General features: G+C 38.4%; 1 protein-coding gene across 1 annotated transcript; it reads right to left on the bottom strand.

The window, feature by feature from the left end:
• Positions 1-1,073: 1,073 nt before the first annotated feature.
• Positions 1,074-15,170, bottom strand: LOC145814369 (serine/threonine-protein kinase TOUSLED-like). Its single transcript, XM_082911156.1, has 16 exons — positions 14,271-15,170; positions 12,136-12,225; positions 11,626-11,832; positions 9,955-10,005; positions 9,610-9,717; positions 9,465-9,509; positions 9,164-9,276; positions 8,212-8,278; positions 7,168-7,234; positions 4,760-4,857; positions 4,454-4,633; positions 4,067-4,277; positions 3,633-3,897; positions 2,099-2,153; positions 1,739-1,900; positions 1,074-1,467 (listed from the first exon to the last, which is right to left on the bottom strand). The coding sequence occupies exons 1-16, from the start codon at positions 14,502-14,504 to the stop codon at positions 1,372-1,374; spliced, it is 2,049 nt and encodes a 682-aa protein (XP_082767282.1). The 5' UTR covers positions 14,505-15,170; the 3' UTR covers positions 1,074-1,371.
• Between the last annotated feature and the right edge of the window lie 9,241 nt (positions 15,171-24,411).

Genomic DNA, 24,411 nt, shown 5'->3' with positions numbered 1-24,411 from the left:
ATAGTCAATATACCATATATGTAGGAGTGAAAGAGAGGAATGGAGTTTGCGTCAAATATGTTAGATCGGTGATGGAGATGATGATGAACTCGCAAGAGACGATGGTAGATCGGTGATAAACAATCTTTTTTTGCCATTGAAAAATCAGAACAATTAGTTTTTGATATCCCATATATATAGGTTTGAGAGAAAGAAAGAGGGTTTATTTATAATAATTCTGAGAAATCAAACATTGTAGACCGACGATGAAGATAACTCACCGAAAACAAAGACAATCGTTTTTTTGCTATTGAACAAGCATAACAATTAGGAGTGAACAGCAAATATTTCAATCCACTCAAACCGAACGAACCAAACCGTTCCGCCGCATTTTAAACGGATACGTGATGACAAGCTGAAAGTTGCGGATTAATTTTTTTCAATCCGCTTAGTTTTGGATAAATGATGGATTTGAGATTCTTTTAACTGTAAATTTTTTTCAATCCGCTTAGTTTTGGATAGATGATTGATTTGAGATTCTTTTAACCCCGAACCGTAAAACGGTCTTTATAATTATAATAATTTAGAAACTAAGCCTAACCATAAAACTTTTGAAACGTAATCAGTACAACCCTGCAAAACTAGTTGGGTTCTACAATATAAAATTCATCTGTATATCTATACTAATTCTACCGACAAAAACATCAAAAATACATACATATCATAAGCATACATACTCTCAAAATCAACTTTTATAAAATGTGCAATGTTATCATCAAATTCTTCATAAAATATATCAAGCACTATATAAAAGCAATTTCTAATAATCTATGGAATGTAAAAAATCATATAAATAGGAAACGGTTCGATTTGGTTCTTTTGAACCTTAATCTGGGAATTAAACCATAATCAACTAGACCACTGGTCCAGATAGGTCCGTTCTACTAGTTTTTTTATTTTCATTTTTATTTTATTTTAACACCCCTAATAAAAGAAGCCTGGTTCATGATGGTAAGCTGAACTTTTATAAGTGGTTTGAGTGATGGTATCACTAAAACACAAATTGGGCAAAAATTAAATAAAACAAACAAACGAAAAAAACAAACTTTCAATTGAGTGTACCCCATATTTTTCCCACTTCTTCATAGAAAAAGGTACAACCATTTGCAGCAACAAACAAAACAATAAGAACACAAATTATATAAAAAGAATATCCGAAACCCTATTTTTTGGGCAAGAAGAGCTGGGAGGGGAATAACAAAAGCTTTACAACTATACAAAATCCCCTGCAAGTACTGTGGTTCTTCTTCTTAATTCAGAACTTGATTGAGGAAAAACTTCTTTTACCTTCCCGCTCAGGCCTACGACCCTTAGGCTAGTCGGTAATCATGTTCACTTCTTTGTGTATGTAAGATACAGATCTTGAGCAACGGTCAACACATCTGGCCTCTCTGCTTGATTATATGTTAAACATCGCCGAATAAAATCCTGCAGAAAATCAAAGAGATGTGAGGAATTGTATTGAAGAAACTAGTATACTTCCTGAGCAATTAGCCATGTCAAAGAAAACTATTTTTTTTTTATTTCTCTGTTCCCTTCTTCTTGTCTTTATTTTTATTTCTACCTGTTTTGCCTTTTTCTTTTTTCTTTTTCTTTTTCTTTTTCTTTTTTTTACTTTGGTTGGAAACAGGACACCAAAAAAAAAAAAAAAAAATTACTAATCCAAATGAGTGGCAATGAACAAATTGGAAGAACCCACCTTCGCTTCATTTGAGACAGCAGGTCTGGAAGGGAATTCCACCTTGCGAGCTTTGATAATAGTATCTTCGCGTAAAATTCGCTCTTGTGACTGGTCATGCCCAAAAGGACGTCTGCCAAACAGCATTTGGTAAAGTAGAATACCAGCCGACCAAACATCAACCTATTTTGCCAAAAAAAAATATAATGTTAGGAATAACCTTAGCCTAAGAAAATGAACTGTTAAATTGAGCATGTGAAACACAGAAATCATTAACACTTCCATCTAAAGGAAGATACTTCAAAGCGGACAACTATTAGGTATCGGGATGCATTGAAAATATAGTCCTCACAAATGAAAATATAGTTCGATTTCACTGACCTTAGAAGATATGAGAGGCGTCTTGCTTAGCTCAAAGCATTCCGGAGGCAGATACCTGAATTTACAGGACAAGAAATGATCAATTGACTGCTAAATTAGCAACAGGTAAGAACATATAGAAAGCGGAAAGAGGAGAGATACAGAAAAATACAAATCAAAGCTTAAAACCAAGAAGCGGTCTTTGGATGGTACATGGTGAATATGTTCTAACTCATAAATGATAAATGGAATTAGGGAAAGAAAAAAAAAAAACCATAGTAATAAATTAAGAGATTGAAAATAAAATTAAAAATATGTCACTTACCATAGAAACCTTATCAAGATCCCTAAAACATTATCACCAACAGAATCAAATTTCAACTAAAGAAAGTCTTAGGTCCTATTGTGATAAAACCAAAATCATGTAAGAAATACAGATTGATTTTGGACTATGTCTGCAGGAATCAAATTAATATTCTTGTATAACATTAAATGATCATTGGACACTAAAGAAAACCAATTGAATCAATAAAATTATTTTCACCTTGTTTAACCGATTTTTCCTTTTCCAGCCAAAGATTGAACTAAAGACACATTTAAACTCCACCCCACCCTGTTAACACCTAAACCGAAGGACTAACTAGGGCTAATCAAATATATCTGGCTTAGCAATTGAGATAGAATGCTTTTGCTTCTCAGTTGACTTGAAATAAATATACACAATATCATGAAAAGAAACACTAGGGAATCCTATAGAGTGATGTTTTCTGTTTTCCAGATTAGGTCAGGTTTACTCCAATTTCTTGATTGTGTATCTCCAGAAAACCAATAAAGAAAAATATATCATTTTCCTTCCTGAATTCAACTCTCACGCAAAGTAGGTTGGAGCAAAAACCAGTATTCATCTATCTTCCACATATAGAGACTGTCTGAGCCACATAATATTGCCATATTCCATAGATATAGTTCATATTGGTCCAAGCATTGTTGTTACAATCATACAATTCACGATTTGATTCATAATATTCCATAGGAGTTGCAACAAAAACCATTCGAATCATATTCGAATCATACTGCAGAATCAGAAATTAAGTGAATCGTGCGATTCAATATGATTCAGCTCTATTTTGTTTTTGTTTACGTAATGCATGAAATGACGTCATTTTCACCAAGCTATCAAGATATATAGAAGAGATCAATTAGTTATATTAGTATACATGATTTTATACATACATACATGTATAAAATTTAGTTATATGGATATTTACTTCATTTTAAACACTGTGTGTGTATTTATATATTTATATACATAGAAGAAATTATATGTTATATTAAATAAAATGAATCTTACGGTTCACGATTCATTATTTTAGCAAAATGATTCAAAATTCGATTTGCAATTTGACAACAATGGGTCCAAGAGGATTCTCTACTTGCAAAAAGTAAGAAGCATGCAAGCAAACAGAAACTGTGAATCTTAAGCAACACAGATTACGAGAACTCAAAAATATTGCCAAGGTTAAGAGAAGAAATGCACAATTGATGCAGCATTTACCAATATGTTCCAGCTCCCTGTGATGTGAGTTCCATGCCCTGGGATCCAACATCATCCTCCACTATCTTACTAAGACCAAAATCAGTCACTTTAGCAACACCAAACTCATCAAAGAGAACATTCCCAGGCTTCAAATCATAATGGATGATCTTTTGTGTTTTTTTATTCAAGTAAACAAGGCCTTGAAATATTTGAACAATAATGATCCTAGCTTCTCTCTCTGGTAGTATGGGTGTTCCTTTAAGAACTGCATCAAGATCTTTACCTGCAAAAAATTGTGAGTTAAAAGTAGAGAAGTAAAGCAAAAATTTGTTGAGTAATCTTTGTTTTTTAAAGCATAACCTAAAGGTAACATTTTCAATTAACTATTAACTACACAAATAAAGAGGGAAAAAAATAAAGAATTGATCATACAGCTGAGAGACTATACACACCACTACAGTACTCTAAGATGGTGCAGAATGTATTCTGGTCAATTTCAAAAATGTCCCAAAGCCGCACAATGTGATGATGGACCAAGGTCTTGTGAATATTGTACTCTCGAATTGCATGTCTTATGTAACTTTGCTTCTTTTCTTCACTCCACTGAGCATTCAGCCCATGAAGCTTACAAGCGACGTATCTATGCTCCACCAAGTCATAAGCCTGCTCGAAATTTCTTACATCAAATGATTGCTTAAAGGTGTATTTTAACATTTGCCAACAAAGGCAACAGAATGATCTTGACTGTTGTTTCAACAAATAGAGCCTTTGTGGAACACTACAGATGTAACAAGAAACATCTCAATCTTAAAGTAATAAAAACTTGCCAAAGTTCTGACCTTGTAAACCTCGCTGAATCCTCCTTTACCAAGAAGGTTTAAGAGTGCATATCGATGGTTCAAAATCTGAAAATTGTTAAAACGAGAACCATCCTCATCTCGTATACGTTTCATTTCACGTATAAGCCTTCCCTTCTCTAGTTCATATCGATCCCTCTCGCGCATAACGGTCTCTTCCTCCTGAAGGACATCCATGGCTCAATGAGATAAGTGTTCTTTTCTTTTTTTTGCCCCGGCCCCCCTTTTGTGTCTTTAGTTGGGTGGGGATGGGGATAGAATGACAATTACAAAAAAATAGTAACTTACACGCTTGATGCTGGCTAGACGGGATTTGTAGATCTCATCCTGCATAAGAATATCATCTTCCTGAGACCCTGTTTCAGCATCTATTGCATCTCCCTTATCTTCAATGAATGATCAACACGGTTAGTGTTCAGAATTTTGCTAAATGACTTACACATGATAACAATTGGGAGTGGGGGAGAGAGGGATATTCTAAGAACTTCTTAAATTTGTATATTAAGGATTCAAAATAAATAACAAAACCTTAAACTACCACGATGCAATTATATGCATACAGCAGTGTCTCAAGCCCAGAAGGTGGACAGCCAAATATAATGACATGAAATTGACAATAGGATCAAATTTGAAATGACTCAGAAACCAAGTCAAAAGAGTGATTCACATAGTACAACAGGATCAGCAGACTCAGCACTGTATTAAATTTTTATTATTTTTATTTTTGGCTTTAGATACAGAAACACCAGAAAGTGTCGAGGTAAAGCCAAATGCAAGTGCAGTAAACAAGAGAGGTCCCAACTAAGGCAAAAACCTATCTTGTAGACATCCCATGAAGAATCTACACATGACATGACAGAAAGGGAGTAAAGTCCTTATTTTTTGTTTTGGGGGGGGGGGATGGATGGTGTTTAAATAACTAAGCATCATGTGCTTCAACTCATGGCTCAGCCTCTCCTCATCCTGAGAAGTACACATAACACATCTAATGCTAGGACTTTGTATAGGAAGGCACTGAAGGAGACCACATCATGTAACCTAGTTCTTCCTTGGAATGCCACATTGAGGTGTTGACCTTGGGCAAACAAAAAATGAACAGTTCTCAATGTTACACGGTTTAGACCATGTAAAATGGTATAAGAACCTAAGTACCTAGTGATGGGTAGGGTGCATCCTTGGCCTACACGTGGCAGGTGCTGCCGAGTGAGCATGCTCAACCCCAAAAGCTAGCTTTTGAGGTGAGGGTGACACTTGCATATTGCACATTATTTATGTACCCAATCGATGAGGGACTTCGTTTCACACTCAATAGGGTCAAGGTGTAGGACATGAATGTATAGGCATGGTTCTACTTCCATCAGTCTGAGGCTTGTATGGCACTGCATTTGAGAGAGTATCATTCAAAGGAACAGCTGCTTGTGTTGGACTTGCGGGTGCCTCGGTTGATTCAAATTGTTAACGCAAGGGCATTCAGATTTGAGTTTTAGGGCTCCCTTTGCATCTGTGGTGCGCAGGGTAATTGGTTTTATTGCTCTTGATGAGTGGAACAAAAGAACGAATTGTTGAAGTTTTCCAACAGATGAGGAGGGGGGCACTGTAGAGAGGGACGAGTTTAGAAGGAGAAAAAATAATGAATTGTTAAAGTTTTCCTACTGATGAGGAGGCTGGAAAAATGGCTAAAACTTCAGTAACCTGGAAAAGAGTTGAAGCAAAGTCCTATAGCAATCAGCCCCAACCAGGTGAGCACATACAAGGTAGCTTCAGCTATTGAACATGAATTAGAAAGGGAAGCCAAGGAGGGCTATGAGAGTAGCAAAGCAAACCTTTTCCCATGTAGTAGGGAATGCTCTAGAGTGCATCAGGTCATACTGATTCTGATAAGGAAGAGAATACAGAGTGGCACATGAGTAATTGAGCTTTAAAAGAAGTTGGTGAAAGAAGGGACTGCACTGGGCAGGTCTGAGATGATAGGAAATTTGGAGGGTGAGGAAAGTCTATTGAGAGGATTGCAGATTGAAGCTTATAGTTGACTGATGAGGTGGAACTGATGTCTCTGGTGGACTGTGCGCCACTGACAACTAGGGGCTGCACACTTGAGGTTGGTGAAGGCGGGTCACAGAGAGAAAAATAAGGATGCATCAGATTGAGCAATAAGGAAGAGCAAGCACTTCAATCGAAATAAGGATGCATCATTAAGAGTATCTCTTCTGCTGTTAAGGAATTGTCCGATTTTATAGAAAATTATAGCTTGTTGACGTTACACGAAAGGGAAGAAGGGTGAGGTTTACTTAGTTCAATAATTAGGAAGCAGTCTTGATGTCAAGGTTTGACAGGTTTTAATCTCTATGACTGGAGTATGTGTTTTTCAAATGTCACAGCCCCACTTTCCTAGAAAAATGTTTGGCAATGCTTCAATTGTGTTAAATGGTAATACGAAGCAGCCTTCCAGGTTTGAAAACCCGGATGAGCAAAAAAGGAAAGGTTTGAAAACAGGGGTTTAAAATGGATGGCCATGTTGGTTGGGAGAGAAATTTTTTTTTTTTTTTTGATAAATCAAGTTGGTTGGGAGATATAGAGTGAAGAGCACTAAACAAACAAGAGTAGTCAAAAATTCGAAGTTTGGAATTGGCCAAAGAAAATACAAAAGTAGTCAAAAAGTAGCAACAATCAGATTTATGAAGATTCAAAAAAATTACCTGTCGGTCGTTTCTTCAATGATTTTCGCTGCCGCTCAACAGCTTCCTTTATTTCTAATAAATGTTTCTATAAAACAAAAAATCACATCAATGTAAATTCTATTAGAACAATTTCATGGACTTGGATCATTGAATTTAAGCACTTCATAAATCAAGGTCAGATAAAAATCTTTCCAGTATTATGAAATTTGAGTTTATTGTGCCACCAAAGTTCATAGAGGAAGCAGTGAATCAAACTAGGTCACACAAAACCATAACATACTCTGTTGGCAGTGATCACTCAAGTTGGAAAGTACAGTAAGTAGGATATGTGACAAACGAGAATGTGTAATGAAAAGGTCAAATTCTTTACTAAAAGAAATACGGCCAGACATTTCTTATCCAACGAGAATTTCATATTGATACTTCCCCCACTAAAAAACAAAAGAAGCCAGGTCCGTCCATATATGTATTAATCTTTGTCTAGGGGTATGCTCGTGTGATCTAGAGTCATAAGATTAGAGAAATTACAGGATTTTGGAATCATGGACCTCAAATTCCATCAATTGCTAAATCTCCTGTGCTTCTGATTTTAGAGTTTTCACATTAATTTTTTTTAATTTCTACTATAGAGCCTTTGACAGAGCAAAAATAAAAAATTTGATTCATGCAGCCGATCCCACCTAATTGGACACAAGGCTTTAACTTGGTTCGGTTAAAGTATGGAGTCAATACATTGACTATTCTCACTTAACTCAAAATCCAAATTTAATTTGCCAATTGGGTATGGATTATGGAATTAGATTTCTTAGTATGTGATCCAAATTAGATTTCTTAAGCACAAATATGACTAATAACTACACACATGCACAGCATAGTTTTATTAGATATAAATAAGTGGCCAAAAATTACAAAACCTATGGAACTACAGAAAGCCCTCATTTAGATTTTTTTTCGTTTCTGGCCCCAAAAAAGGTTTGAGTCATCCCACACAAGTACACGAAATTTAAAGAGCCAGGACATTACGATGGTGGCTATTTCATAACAAAATAGAGAAAAACATACAAGATGAGCATTGAGATCCTTAAGTGCTTGACCATCCTCCCATGTCTCAGATATGATAGTTCCAGCTCTGCAATTTTATTAAACAAAAAATTAATATCCAATATAAATTGATAAACAACAAAGGAAAAGATGAACGGAATTTTTTTAACTCAAACATCAAGAGTTATAAAAAGTTCTGCGGTGGCAACATCTAAACAATTAAGGGCTTCACATAACTTCAAAGAGTATCTCTCATAGGGTAATTACAAACAACTGTTTAGGATAACACTATTGACTTGATAAAATAGCAAATTAAAAAGCATTATCCTATATATCAATTGCCATCACCAAAAAATGAAGGCATATTTGAGAGCTAATCCTATTCAGACAACCAAAAACATACAGAAGCATACACAATTGAATATAGCATATTTTTGCAATATACATGGGTAAAGAAACAGATAGCATACAAAATTGGTTTGCATTGAATTTACTTCCGGAGTGTATACTTGTGCCCTTTATGTGAAGAAATGCGTACAACACATGTTCAATTATTTAATTATAGAGATTGCATAAACATTTATATCGCCTTTATTTTTTTTCTTTCCAAATATTTTCATGCGTTTCCAAATTTTTTATCCTTTCCCTTTTGTTTCCAAAACGAAATGTTTCTGTTTCCAAGCTGACTGAAACGACACACCAAAACGAAATTTTGATCCTTGGTATATGAAAGAGACTAAAGTCTGACAAGTTTGAACAATATAACATAAATTATTGCAATCCAGATAATTCAAGTCACCATCTATTTTCAACAAGAGAAGAAATATTTATTAGCAACTTTCCTGTGCGTTTTCTGGAGGTCAGTTTCCTCCGATGTCTTTGTTTCTCCATAAATTTGTGGGAACCAAATCGAAGGAGAATGATTTATTCTGAGTATATCTTTACTGAAAAACAAAATGAATATATGCGGTACCTGATTACACCCACACTACCAAGTCTCAAAGAGTCCTGGCGTACTTTCAACCTAGCTTCTTGTCTCTCAGCTTTTGAGACAGATATCAACAGATCAGATATTATCTTCATTCTCTGCATCAAAGAAGGAAGCAAACCAATCAAATACCTATAGCACATGAAAAACAAAGAAAGCAAAAGCTAATACATCAAAGTGTTTTAAAAAGCAGATTGGTTATGCAAATAAATCAAACAGCCAAACACAACACTGAAGAATGACAATGCTATTGATTAGAGGGGTCATAAAGATTTGAAAAGCATACCTTTGGCTTCATTTGCTGGTCATAATCTTTAAGGTCCTTCAGTTCCTGTGAAATTCAATAACGAATATGAAAACAGAGATCACCGGTTGAAGTGAACAAAGTTTCTCAAAACTGAACACTGCAAATGAGTGAAGGATAATTATACCTTTTCTAACTGGTGGCATAGTTGCTGATAATCAGCGGCCTCTTGACGGGATTTCTTGAAGTCCTCCTCTAATGCTGCAACTTTTGCACGTAAAGAAGTGATCTCCTCCTAAAGTTAGTTGACAACAGAAGCATACACGATCATGAGAAATCAAAAGCTCACTGCATCTAATGCAAGAGTACCTAAGGCAGTAGGATTATCCTATCTAACCATCTCCAAAATAGTAAAAAATTAAAACAAAAACGGACATTATGCAGCAGAAGATTTTTCTTTCAATTCCCCTTTTTAGCAAATCAAAGCTCCTACCAGAAACAAATTTCACCATAAAACAATTAAACACAATACCTCTAGTGAAGAGCGGTCATCACTCCCAATTTGCTCTTTGGACCAACCATCCTGCAAAAGGGGGGAAAACAAAGGGAAGACAGCAAATGGATTACCACCATAAAATCACTTGATGTTGCTGCTAACCATAAAGTCACAAGCAAAAGTCATCCTTTCACGTCTTTCTGCACTTGCAAAATAAACCTAGTTTTACCAAACAAACAATAGGATGCAGCCTTAGGACGAATGACGGTATTCTTCACCAGCCTTAGGCATTGCCAGCCAATGCCTAGTTGATGCATACAATTTGAGTTTAATACATAAATTACAAAAAAGGACATGTGTCTCTCAACAACTCAGAAGGACGAAGGTGTATCATGATGCTTATCTTGGTAAGATATTGTGATGCACTTATCTTTGGTTTGATACTGTCACTTAATGCTGAGGCACCTAGAAGCACATTCAATGCATATGATAGCATGACTAATCAATATATAATTACTTTTTTTAACAATCCGGGGAATCTCCAGCCCAGCACATATGGGCCCATTAATTTTTTAACTTACCAAGATATATATCTCTAATTATAAATACTAAAAACCAAACTAATCCTTGTGTCCTTACCGTGGAATTTTCAACAAAAATGAAAATACCAACCAGCAGTGATCTCATATCAAAATTTACGTAAAGCTGGTGGAAAAATAGTTCATGGGATGGATAAAATTAAAAGATTTCAAAATTAGTCAAGGCCACTCTTAGGATACTGTCCATATTAATATTCAAATATTATACAGTAGTGGCATGGAACAATCTAATAGATGTGGACTTTTTCTAATTGGTGTATCTGGTGACATTTTTTACCACGTTATAGGCAGTAAATTACATTCTATTACCAGTGTTTAATTTCAAGGAGGATTTCAATGAGTATTTATGTAGTACCTTAATAGACATGATACGGATGATATTATTTTGCAAAAGCAACTATCTTATCACCAAAAATACATGACTGCGACCTGCCATGTATGTAAAGTTATACAGAATTCTACTCCTTAATTCAAGAATAAATAATCAACATTTATTAACAATTCTAAGTGTTGTATACTCCATAGCAACAATCAATTAACACAAGGCAAACTCTCCTCGCCAATGCCACAATAGTGTAATGATGGCCAAACGGCAATGCCACATGCAGGAATCAGTTCTGAAGGGAAATGATTACAATTGAACAGCTACTTGCAAAGAAAATATAAATCAATATCGTCTAAATTGGGCCATATACTAAGTCAGCACACAAAATAATGATGACAAAAAATGGAGGATAGGATATCAATCATCCACAATTCATTGTCTGGTCTTCCCAATAATTTAGGCCCATTTCTTTCTAGATCAGCAAATATTGGGACATTCTTTTTAATATATTATAATGCCTACATTAATAATTTGAAGGTTTCTGCATAACACAGTGAACTAATGTAACAGTGCCATATGCAACAGAGCTTACAGGCGTTAAGCTCATATGGTACTACAATTACTAGAAACCAAGTATCAACATCTTATGGTACTCCACTGGGCCCAATCACAATGTAAAAGGGCATCCCCTGCTGCTATGTTTCACAATTCCATATGAGCAGCAGCAGCAGTTGAAGAAGATACGGAAAGAAATCGGAGAACGTCATGTTGTACAGATCATACCTTATGATGTGAGTTGATAAGCTGACCATTTGATGGTGAATTAATTGGAGGAGAAGTTTGTGTTTTCGCCTGACCATTAACTCTGGAACCACGCCCCCTGCCTGAAGCAGCATGCCCCCTACCACGGCCTTGTCTTCTCCTATTCACATCTACACCTGGCTTGGGGTCTGTGGTTTCCACGACCTTTTGTCCTATGTCAGCCACAGCCTGATTCATTCATATGTAAGCATCACTATGCTATTGTTTCATTAAAATAAAATCTAAGAGAAAAAATGCAGAAATAACAGCTAATACCTAAGAAGCCATGCCTAAGAAGAGTACCAGTAAATGATAGCATATCAATATCAAACATATCATAACATTACCGTTACGTGTTCAAAAAACATAGACAATAACAAAGGCTGAAAAAGTAAAAGATTATAAGTGGCTAGAAAAAAAGTTTAATACTTGAGACAGATATCACCACACTGAAGCTCCAATCAAGCAAACAATTGCTATATAAAAGTCTACCTCAACATGTTCAGAAGCAGATGAGTTGTCATCTTCTTCAAGTTTCCGGCGCTTTTGAGTATTTGCTTGTATGAGATACGCCGTTCCATTCTATCATAAGAGTAAAAAGACAACGTTGTTGAATTCAAAAAGAAGGAAAAAATTCAGAGATTTTTAAAAAGCATTTGAACCATAATGCTTCGTGAAAAAAAAATAAAAATAAAAAATCAGGTGAACCAGACCATAAATCACAGCAACTAAAACACAAAATCTGTTTCCGAAAGAGGAAATGCAGAACTTCTAATTGTGAGATATTATTACTCCAACAGTCCACGAATCTAGACAAGACAACTCATTAAAATTAAAAAAATGTACAGAAACACACAAGCATGCACTGACACATACAAGTCGAGGGTGAGTGCATCATCAGCTGAAATTAAACAGTTCTTTAAATACACAAAAGCTCACAGAACTTCTACAGATTAGTTATATTATTGGCAACAATAAATTCCATCTCTATCATTATTTATCAATCCTGCCATTTTTTTTCACTCCATTTTTTCTTGTTTGTCCTAATAAGATATAATTTCAATCATTTGGTGTGTTTACTAACCTTCTAATTCTTTCTTGGACAATTTTGCTACAGGCATTCCGCATTGTATTGTTCATGCAAGCATACATTTCCCAACTATTAGTGGTTGATTTTAAAGAAATAAGCAGAAAATGTGAATGTGCGCTTGGACATTCTTGTGCTTATAGTTACCTTTTATTCATGGATGCAACCTTGCATATCTACATTCACTCCATATTTGGAATAATAAATAATCACAAAATCCAGCATGTATCCCCTTCAACCCCATACTTGGGTTTTGAAGCCAAGTAAGAGAATAACTTCAAGATGACATCTTACTAACAGCACATAACACATTCTAACTCAATCTCGTAAAGGACTAAATGAAATTCACAAATCAATTTTTCAATCCTAAAACTTGAATTAAACATATAGGCTTGCCTGACCAAGAAGAACAATCTACTAGTGAAACCTTCCTTGAAAAAGAGAAAGTTAGAGCTACGTTGATAGCACAAATTAAAAGCTCGCTCTTGAAGTCGAACAAGTTAATGTACTTCCTTGCCATTATACCCCCGATGGGTGACAAGCTGCCATATAAAATTCAGATATCAATGACCGCATAGTTACCTGTTGTGTCAGTTTGAGGATCAAAAAATTAGATTCAATTTAATCTGTTTGTAACAATTTCAAAGTCACCAAGTATTTTCCAAAATTAATCGACTCTCGGATTCAGGTTGAACCTGGAATTGGATTCATACGAACTTATCCCTAAACCGGATTTCTCCTCCAAAAACAGGAAAATTGATTATAACAATTCAAGAAAAATAATGGCTGTTTTGATATTTAATGCTAATTAGCTAAAATTTGGGTCATTCCAGAAGTTGTAAGACTCGACTAAAACATTAATGCAACATTTTTTATGGTCCATATACTGTCAAATTTGGACCCCACAACCCATTAAGATTTGGAATTCCGTTTTCGCTGTTAATTTGTGGGTTTATCAGATTACTGAACTAGCATCATAAACAAACTAAAAACAGACCACATTACATCTCAAGCATGTGTAAAAGATCAAAACAACTACAAACGCAAGTGTACAAACAGAATTCAATAAATTAGATTCAATTTGATTCTTCATTACAATTTCAAAGTCAACAAGTTTTTTTCCAAAACTAATCAAATCTCAGATTCAGTTGAACCTGAAATTGGATTCATACAAAGTTTATCCATAAGCTGAACTTTCCAGCCAAACTCGGGAAATTGATTATAACAATTCAAGGAAAAGAATGGCTGTTCAACTTTTAATGCTAATTCAGCTAAAATTTGGGTCATTCCAGAAGTTGCAAGATTCAACTAAAACATTAATGTAACATTTTCTATGTCCATATACTGTCAAATTTGGACCCCGCAGCCTGGTTAAGATTTGGAATTCCGCTTTCACCGTCAATTGGCAGGGTTATTATCATGCCTATTACTGAGCTAGCAATCATAAACAAACTCAAAACAGACCACATTACATCTCAAACATGTGTGAAAGATCAAAACAACTACAAATCCAAATGAATAAACAGAATTCAAGTCTCACATCATCATCAGAATCGCTTGAAGGCAAGGACTCAGACAAATTCTCTGCAGTAGCAGCAACTCCATACTTCGCCACACACGGAGCAGCTGGCCAGGTGGCCTGCGCCGGGGCAGGCGCAGCTGAGGGAGCCTTTCCAACCATTCGAGCTTCGAGTTTTGCAATTTTTGTGGGCAGAGACTGATCGGATTGGTTTGAAGAGTTGGAAGAGAAATGCAAAAGCATGTCCTCCGACATTGTTAGCCCCAATGCAGATATCCTAACACAGTTCAGAATTATAAGAAAACCCTAAAAATGTTAATTTTCAATCGAGAAAAGCAATTTGAGGTGGACCCATTTAGCAAAACACTTGATCAAACAATGATGAACACAGTTCTGATTGCCCCAAAGCACAATTAAGGCTTCAACAGCAAGAGATATGGAGATAGATACAGAGACTTAGAAGTTGGTAAGATGATGATCAGAGCCTCAAAGGTGATGGGAATTGTGGATATCAAGAGAAACTGTGAAGTTCAGAGAGAGAGTTGAGTCAATTTTTCTGGGCCTGATGAAAGATAAAATTAGGGCTTTTTTTCTTCTTGAGAGACGATTGGATGAATGCAGAATCAGGGAAGAGAAAGGAGGGTGACGGTGGTGGTGATGGTAAGAGAATGAACTGAGGAGATGTTTGGAAGCCAAGAAAATGAGGAATTCAAATGTTGGAATGGTTTTTCATGAGAAAAAAAGATTTCCATATATGACTTGTTTCATTTGGGTCATGGTACTACTGTCTATGGGGGGCTGTTGGGGTGAGGTGGGTTGTGTCCTGCTACCAAAAAAAAATTAGGGTAGGGAGAATGTTATGTGAAGTTGAAGACAAAGGAAAAGTGAGGGGGGAGATGTAACAAAGAATGAGAATAGGTCAGTAAGGAATATTTTGGGAAGTGAATTAAAAGTAATTTTTTAATTCACTTTCAAAAAAGAAAAAGATTCAAAAGTTTAAAAATTAAAAAATTATTTTTTAATTATTTTTTCAAAGTATTCCTAAATTAGAGTTGAAGGGTTGTTTTGTGGATTTGTTCTAGGCCTATTTTTGTGACATGAAAGGCATTGGGGTGTTTTGGAAAGATTGTTGGTTTTTTGATTTTTTATGACTTTTTTTAAAAAATATGTAAAAAATGTGAGAGATGATGTGACTTAAAATAAATTAAAAGTTGGGAAGTGACTTTTAACTCACTTCTCAAAAGAGACTTTTGTTTGATAATTAATTTTTGAAAAATAGGTGGTAGCTCGAAATGGGTGAGGGTCGAATGGCCCGAAATTTGAAAACCACGTCGTTTTGCAATTTTCTTCTTCTTCTTCGTTGAACAGAGGAGAAGAGGAGGAGAGAGGGAGAAAGAGAGAGGAGAGGAGAGAAGAGCTCGTCGCCTCCGCCGCCTCCACCCGCCGTCCTCGTCGCAGCTCGCAGCTCGTTCGTTGCCTCCGCCCGCCGTCGCAGCTCGCAGCTCGCAGCTCGTCGCCTCCACCCGATCGTGCCTCCACCCCCCGCCTCCGCCTCCGCCTCCGCCTCTAGCCCTAATAATTGGGCCCCCTCCAGTCCTCCTCCTCCTCCCTCCTCCTCCTCCCTCCTCCTTTCTTCCTCCTCCTCCTCTAATTTTCTACTTCTTCTGAAAAAAAAAAAAAAAATGACACCAAAGGGAGGGGATGAACGGAACTGTGTGTGTATGTGTGGGTTTTCCAGAGGGAGGGGATGAACAGTGGGAGGGTGGGTGTACAAAGCAATTCGGGCCTTTTAACCCACGCCATTTCGAGCTACGAAATGGGGTTGTTAATTTTTTTAATATTTATAGGTTAGTTTTATTAAACATACTCATTTACCAGTAAACCTTGTTTCATTTGTCACTTATCAATGTTTCTAAAATGTTCTTCCCTCGTCTCTTTCAGTATTTTAACCATAAAAGACCACTTTCATAACCCTCTGTTGCCGACAACTACTTCTAGCTATCGACGAACTCCTTCAAACGTAATTTTTAACTATTGGCAACCACATTTGACTACCAACCACCATCAGTCGCCGTTTTCTAATTGTCAACACTCACCTTCAACGGCCATCTTTCGTCGTTGTCTCAAACTATTGACAACTACCTCCAACCTTCAACAACATTTCTTTGACCATTTTATGTCAAAAATAGTGTTCAACTCTACTATGTCACTACCATCACCCCTTTGGATTTGTTGGCAACAATATAATAATAAATGAAAAAAATCGAGAAAGAAAATGAAGAAAAATAATGATAGATATGAAAAGAATTTACAATAAAATAGTTGTCCACAACCTTCATTACTACAGACCAACACGGTAATAATAAACACATTAAATGACAAATTTATCACCGCTAATTTTCATTGATTGATTTGTAACGCAAATCCGATTCACTTACTATTACTCACACTAACTCACTCTTATTCATAATCGCTCACAAGAACCTCTCGTTTACACACACATACATACATGATAATGATAAATTTATCACTGCTAAATTATACCAGACAACAAATCTCAATTGAAATAAAGATTCAGAAATAAGAAGACACGAACGATGGATGTAGAATGATGATGGTGAAGTATAGATCAATGATGGTAAAGCTAATTAGTGAACGACAACAATGGGTCGGCAACAGTAAAGTGTAAATTAGAGATGGTAGAATGTAAATCGGCGATGATAAAATGTAAATTGACGACAATGTAGAGTAGGGGTGAGTAGTGGATATACCGATCCTTCCAAACCGACCGAACCGAACCCATCCGCCTCATTTTTTATGGATACGTAATAATGAGCGGACGGTTGCGGATTATTTTTTTCAATCCGCCTAGTTTTCAACTGATGGCGGATTTGAGGTTCCTTTAGCCGCAACCGAACCGCCAAACCGTGAACACCCCTTGTAATTTGTAAGACTTTATATTTTCAATTTGTTTAGTTATTCTGCTTGTGTTTTTAATTTTAAAAAAAAAAAATTTAAATATTTTGTTGAAAATGAGTTTTCACCTTGAATATATTTTTTTAATTGAAAAAATTAATGTATTATTTATTTGTATTTTTTTATTTTTAAATCTAACTCTAAAAATAATAAATAAAAAAAGATGATATATGTTAGTTGGTTTTTGTTTTCAAAAACAGATATAGATATAATAATACAAAGACATACAATCTCTACTGCTGCTCTATTCATAATTTTGGTGGTTTGAATTGTTTTTATATTTTAAGAATAACAGATTGTAATATTTTATGTGGATGAGGCATGCTGTGATTGTAATATTCAAAAAACTTTTTTTATTTGGATGAGACATGTAGTGATTGTAATACTTTTTTAAATCATTAACAATAATAATATTAATATTTTTTTTTTTTGAGGAAGTGCACGAGTTGAATTATGTTGAAAATTTATAAAATTTTAAACCGCCAAACCGATTCGCATCCATCCGCTAATCCGCCAATCTGCTCAATCCACATTCGCACGGATTGGTAGACGGATGCGGATTGATTTTCTCCAATCTACTAATCTGACGGACAAAAGGCAGATTAGAGATTTTATAGCCGCAACCGACTCATACCCACCTCTAATGTAGAGTAGATCGACAATGATGGAGGTAATTAGTGAACGACAATGGTTGACAATTATGATGCCTATGGCCGTAGTGGCGGTGGTAGCCAATGGTGACAATAGTTGTATTGGTGGTGGAGAATCTTAGAGAAATTTAGAGAAATAGAGAAAGGTTTATTGGTACAGTCAAAAGGTATATACGATTTTTAGGTATTTAAGTTCATTAAATAGGATCGGATGGTAATTATCTTTATTTTAAAAAAAAAAAAAAAAGTTTAAAAGTTAAAATGTAATATCATGCACATTAAATAATTATTTTGTTGTCACAATTATCTATTTAACCTTTTAAAAACATAATTCCAAACCCCTACTTTTTCAGCTAAAAAAAAAAATCAAAAAATAATGAAAAGAACCAAGTTGGCCTACGAGCACAAAATGATTTACAATTTTTAAGATTTGAATCTTCTTAATAACTATACAAAATGATAAAATTGTAACAAAAAAATAATAACGTCAACAGTTAATTTATGTTAATAGAACACGAAGTGGGCATTTGTTGGGCCAGATATGGCCAACACTGCATAATAAAAAATTTTGTGTTTGCCTAAGACCAACTCAACCCTAACATCAGGTCTCTACATCTATAAGCCTGGTAAAGAAAATAATTATAAATCTCAAGCCTATTTATTGGGCTACTTGTTTAAAAAAAAAAAAAAGTTTAAACATTTCATAATTAAATTTCACCACACATCATATTTATTAAATAAATATATTGACATCATTATAAATTGAATCACACATCACTACAAATGTGAATTTTAATAAAATCAATAAAGATAAAGTATAGATCTCATCAAAAATATATTTTTTAATATATTATTGTACGGGGAGCAAATATTCTGCAGTGCCCGTACTCCTTTCGTCCAAGCTCCTCATCTGTCTGATCAACCTGCGAACACAACGGCGGTGAGCTACCCGACGGTATGTGGTCGGAAAACCCCTCCGACGGTCAAGTTAGCACACACTCAGAGATAGAGAGATGAGAGACTTGAGTTTTTAGGTTTTTCTCACCAAATTATGTTTTTATATCCAACATGGGGGTGTAGTCTTGCTTATATACTTTCTGCGCTCAAATCTACTCCAATTGATCTCTTGACGCGTGGAGCTGCTCTCCCATCTGTCAGTACAAATCCAGCAATCACCACTTAACCATACCACCAGACTACATTAGCGGGAGCTTAGCATCCCGACGGCATCACCTCGGCTTCCTATGACCGTGCTGTGCAACGTGCCTGAGTGTTCTGCTCGCCGAGCTCCATAACAGCCGAGCTTGAAAGCATTTCGGCAGAGTCGAGTTTAAGGCAGGTCGGTCGGTGAACAGAAGACATTTCCCGCGCGAGCTACGCGTGCGACCCATGGAACCCAGGTTAGCAGGCAGTCATCTCAGCCCAGTAAGCTCGGTTCAAACATTGGACCTGGACCTCGGGCCTAAGCCTCGACCGAGCAAGATAAACTCCAGTGAGGCCTCAGTCAGCTCGGCCTAAACAGGGGGCCCGAGCCTCAACCGGGCAAAATCCACTCTGTATTGGCCCAAATTAGCTCGACCCAACATGCTCGATCCTATCCGTCCAGCTTCTACCACGGCCCAAAGCCAGATTATAAATCTCCCTCACAATTGCCCCTTAATTCCATCCGCGCAAGCATGACCGGGATTAAATGATCCGACCGGGGTAGATCCTGCCTCAATTCTTAGTTCGCAAGACGTAAATCGCGCTAATCCCAATGCTCGGTTTCTAAGCTTGCTCGGTTGACGCCTCATCTCGCCACATGTCTCTTCAATACTGACGCCGCCATCAATGGGGATGCGCGTCGACCATTTATTGGCCTCGAGAAGCCAACCCAGCCGTCTCTTCAGATTCAAATTTAGGCGGTTCTTTTCTCTTATAAACACACCACATCTCCCTTCAGTTTCTTCCTGCTGTCTCTCTTTCATTCCTGTCGTTCCAAAGCTGCAGTGCCAACCTCCCAACTCAAACACCATTTCTGCTTTTGCCTGGGTTCATGCTCGAAGATTGGACTCTCGCCCTCATTCTGGTCAGTTCTTCGAACCCCTTCATTGCTTTTTCCTTTGGTATTTCACATCTTAAGACACAAAAGTAATAAGTTTTAGGATATAGCTCCCAAAAACCTTCAATGCCCCCTGTTCTCCTTGTTGTTCTTCAGCTCCAGTGATGAACACATGAAGATCTGGGGCGGACCGGGCTCCAGGTCTTCTTTTGATCCCAAAAAAATCTAAACCGAGCAAATTGTGAGTTTATAAAAAACTCCTATAGGAACCGAGGTAGGTAGAGGGTTTGACCACTTGACCAGGCTAACATCAGGTCCGCTTGAGCGGCCAAGCGTCTGGATTTACCTTTATGATCGGGGTGGTCTGGCACTCCACCTGACCGAGCTAAAGTCAAGCTCGTTTCGCTCGACCGTGCTCCCACTTACACTTACCCTCCTTTTCCTGCAGAGTCCAAGGGGACCACGCACCAACACTGAGGCTCTCAAAGATCGAGTAGCCGCCAAACAAGAGTTTGTGCCAAACCAACATAGCCGTGCTAAAACCAGCCGGCTACATATGGGGCGCTACCGCTTCCTGGTCGACATGCCGGTCGCTCTAGCCGCGTTCCGGGAAGAATACGGTATCCCAGTCGACGTACATCTCGAGCTCGGTGTCGAGGAAACAACCCCCTGGGACAGACTAGACCAGTGCCATTTCATCGTGCTCTCTGTAATAGAAGGTGGCCTTCACTTCCCGGTTAACCCCCTACTGTGCGAGTTCTTGCAGCGCACCGGGCTAGCACCAACCCAAGTCTCAACCAACACTTACAGGATAATTAACGGGATCCACGAACTGAACAACTGGCTAGGAACCAACCTAGGATTAGCCGAAATACTTCGCCAATATACCCTCGGGTATACGGACGACGGCCTTGCCTATTATTTAAAGATCAGACCGGACAATGAGAAGATAGTGACCGACACCCCGGACAAAAACAAGGACGACGACGACTTTTTATGGGTGTCTGGTAATTATGAAACGGCAGACGTGCCGGGTTGGTATATAAGCAAAAACTTCGGTGAAACATGTAAGTCGTGCTAACTGCTCGGTCAAATTTCTTCATTTCTAAATTCCGTATTTAATATCTTTTATTCTTTTGTAGCAATTGAGGCTTTGCAAGCCAACTACCATTATCCCAACGAAGCAGCTATCAGAACCGCGCTGTGGTACCGAAACTGAGATTGTCACGAACTTCTCGACTACGTACCGACCTACCGATACTCCACTCCACACCGGAGTAGAGTGACAGACTTCCTTCGAGCACCGTCGCCACCTCCTTACCCCACATTACCCGACGTGCCCCTCATCCGGCTGACCGAGGCAGAAGAGATAACCAAACGAAGCCGCATTAAAAATCTCATCACCGCTACATCCACAGAGATACCAAGCATCCCCTTCCGCACAGCGGCTGCCGGTCAATCCAGCGGGACAGTGGTTGCACTAGCGTCACCAGCCGCCGTGCAGACAAGCAAAGATAACCGTCGGGCTGGGAAAAGGCCTCGCACTGCCGATCCCTCTGTCGAGCTAGTTGAGGAGTTGAACACCGAGCAACCGGCAATTACAACTGACCCAACACTACCATGGAAGCCCCAACTGAAGCACCGGGGAAAAGAGATCCCGGCCAGTGCATCGGTCAAAGGGGACAAGGAGCATTTACTCGCCTTTGACCTAACCAAAGCCTTGTTTTTGCCGAATGATGTGGTCGACAACGACCACGTGCCTGACACCCGGCTGGTGAAGTCCTCGGTCAAGTCTATGACCCGGGTAAGAATCTCAAACTTTTTATTCAAATTTTTCCAAGTGTTTGCTCGGTTTCCTTTCTTTAATCAAAACTCTTCTTTGCAGGCCATCCAGAAACAACATCTGGTCATGGAGCGGATTCATAGACTCTGGCAGAAGGCAACCGATGCTGCCAGCCAGGTTGAGCACTTTCAAACTGAGCTAGGGCGATCAAAAGCTTCTTTGGAGATCGCAAACTCCGACAACTCCAGATTGCTCGGCCAGCTTGGAGCCGCCGAGCAAAAGAGGAACGCTCTCCGGGCCGAGCTGGAGGCGTTGAAACAATCAAGGAAGGATGAGCTAGATGAGGCAAACAACAAAGGTTTCAAGGAGGCCGAGGAAAACTACACGAAGCAAGTCCATGCCACGCAAGACATTTTCTTCAAGGCCGGCTGGAAGGCTGCTTGCGAATAACTCGGCCAAGGATTTGGAACTAACGTGTTGGCCTCTCCCCCAGTTACCTTTCTGCCGACGTACATGGTGCCTTATGCTAATGATGTCTTCAGCGCGTTGCAGGCTGAGGCTAAGGAATAAACAATGGACAATACTGAGGAAAATGTTGAGGGAGAAAACCACTCGAAGCAGCCCGGCCAGGTGGAGACCGACGTCCAAGATAAAACAACCATGGTCGATTTGGAGGCGACCACAACTGGGGATGACTTCGCCGACCTGTCCCCCTTAGTGTAGTTTTCTGTCTTTTCTTTTTTGTTTTGATGTAACCGGGCTGCCAGCCCCTCCGTATGTAATTTTGTTTTACATCAATGAAATGTTTTGATTTCGTTAAGTGTTGCACTGTGTTTAAACTAAACAACTTCAGCCGGGGTAAAGAACCTTGGCTTAAGCAAATTATCTCGGTTAAAACCACTCGTCCTTGAGCAAATTATCAGCACATACAGCCGAGATAAACCATATCGGAAAAAGCCCTGAGGATATCATAAACTCATCGAACTGGAGTAAAATATCTCGATTGAAATCACAGAGTTGAGCAAATCGTCAACTCATTAAACTGGAGTAAAACATCTCGGTTGAGATAACAGAGTTGAGCAAACCATCAGCTCATTCAACCGGAATAAAACATCTCGGTTGAAATCACTGAGTTGAGTAAATCATTAACTTGTTCAACCGGAGTAAAACATCTCGGTTGAAATCACAAAATCGAGCAAAATCATCAACTCGTTCAACCGGAATAAAATATCTCGGTTGAAATCACAAAGTCGAGTAAAATCATCAACTCGTTCAACCGAAGTAAAACATCTCGGTTGAAATCACAAAGTCGAGTAAAATCATTAACTCGTTCAACCGGAGTAAAACATCTCGGTTGAAATCACAAAATAAGCATCGAAAACAACAGAATGCTTCAGCAAGAATAAGTCACTTCTATTATATTAACAAAAAGGATATTACATTCTAAAGTATAAGGCAAACAAGTCCTTACTCAAAAGAATAACATAAAAACTATGAAAAGCTTAAAAATAGTACAGTTTGAGATTGGCTGCATTCCATGGCCGGGGTATGCCTTTGCCATCCAAATCTTCCATGTGGTATGCCCCCTTGCCTGCCAGACCGGTTATCCTGTAGGGTCCTTCCCAGTTTGCCCCTAGCTTGCCTTCCGTCAGCACCAGTGTGTTGCCCATCACATTTCTTAAAACCCAATCCCCAACTTTGAACGGTCTGGGGTGCACCGTTTTGTTGTATTTTCTGGAAAGCTCTTGTTGGTATGCGGCCACATGGATTAAAGCCTTTTCTCGGCTCTCTTCCACTGGGTCCAATTCTAGGGCGATGGCTTCAGAGTTCAGCTCGGGCTCAAAACTTTCACTGCGGATGGTGGGTATGCCAACTTCCAATGGGAAGACCGCCTCCACGCCATATGCCAAGGCAAAAGGAGTTTCCCCGGTAGATCGCCTCGGGGTCGTCCAGTATGCCCAAAGGATGCTTGGGAGTTCCTCGGCCCATTTTCCTTTGGCTTTCTCGAGTTTTTTCTTCAACCCATCAAGAATGGTCTTGTTTGATGCTTCGACTTGGCCGTTGGACTGCGGGTAAGCTGGGGTGAAGTTGTAGAATTCGATCTTCAATTCTTCACAAAATCCTCTGAATAGGCGCCCGTCAAATTGGGTGCCATTGTCAGATATCAAAATTTTAGGGACGTCAAACCGCGTTACCACATTCTGCCAAACAAACCGTTTGACGTCTTTCTCCTTGATAGTTGCTAAGGGCACAGCTTCAACCCATTTGGTGAAGTAGTCCGTAGCCGCGATGAAGAACTTCCAGTTGCCTGGTGCTGTTAGGAGTGGTCCCACTATATCCAGCCCCCATATCGCAAAAGGCCAAGGGCTTGTGAAGGGAAGAAGTTCTCTGGTGGGCTGGTGAATTTGGTGGGCGACCTTCTGGTACTTCTCACATTTACGAACATATTTCTGAGTATCCGCTTGCATGCATGGCCACCAATACCCTTGCGAGATAGCTCAGTAGGCCAAATATCTGCCCCCGATGTGATTGTCGCATATGCCTTCATGAATTTCGTACAAGAAAGCTTCCACGCTGTTTGGGTGTACACACTTAAGATAAGGGTCGGTGAAAGACTTCTTGTATAAAGCGCCAAATGGAGAGAGCCAAAACCGCTCTGACTTCACCCGGACTTTATGCGCTTCTTTTTTATCGGCCGAAAGGGTCCGCTCC

The sequence above is a fragment of the Camellia sinensis genome, unplaced genomic scaffold, assembly GCF_055761805.1.
Source record: "Camellia sinensis isolate YWXY unplaced genomic scaffold, ASM5576180v1 Unanchor1, whole genome shotgun sequence".
NCBI classification, from domain to species: Eukaryota; Viridiplantae; Streptophyta; class Magnoliopsida; order Ericales; family Theaceae; genus Camellia; species Camellia sinensis.
This window is presented reverse-complemented; position numbering and strand designations above follow the sequence as displayed.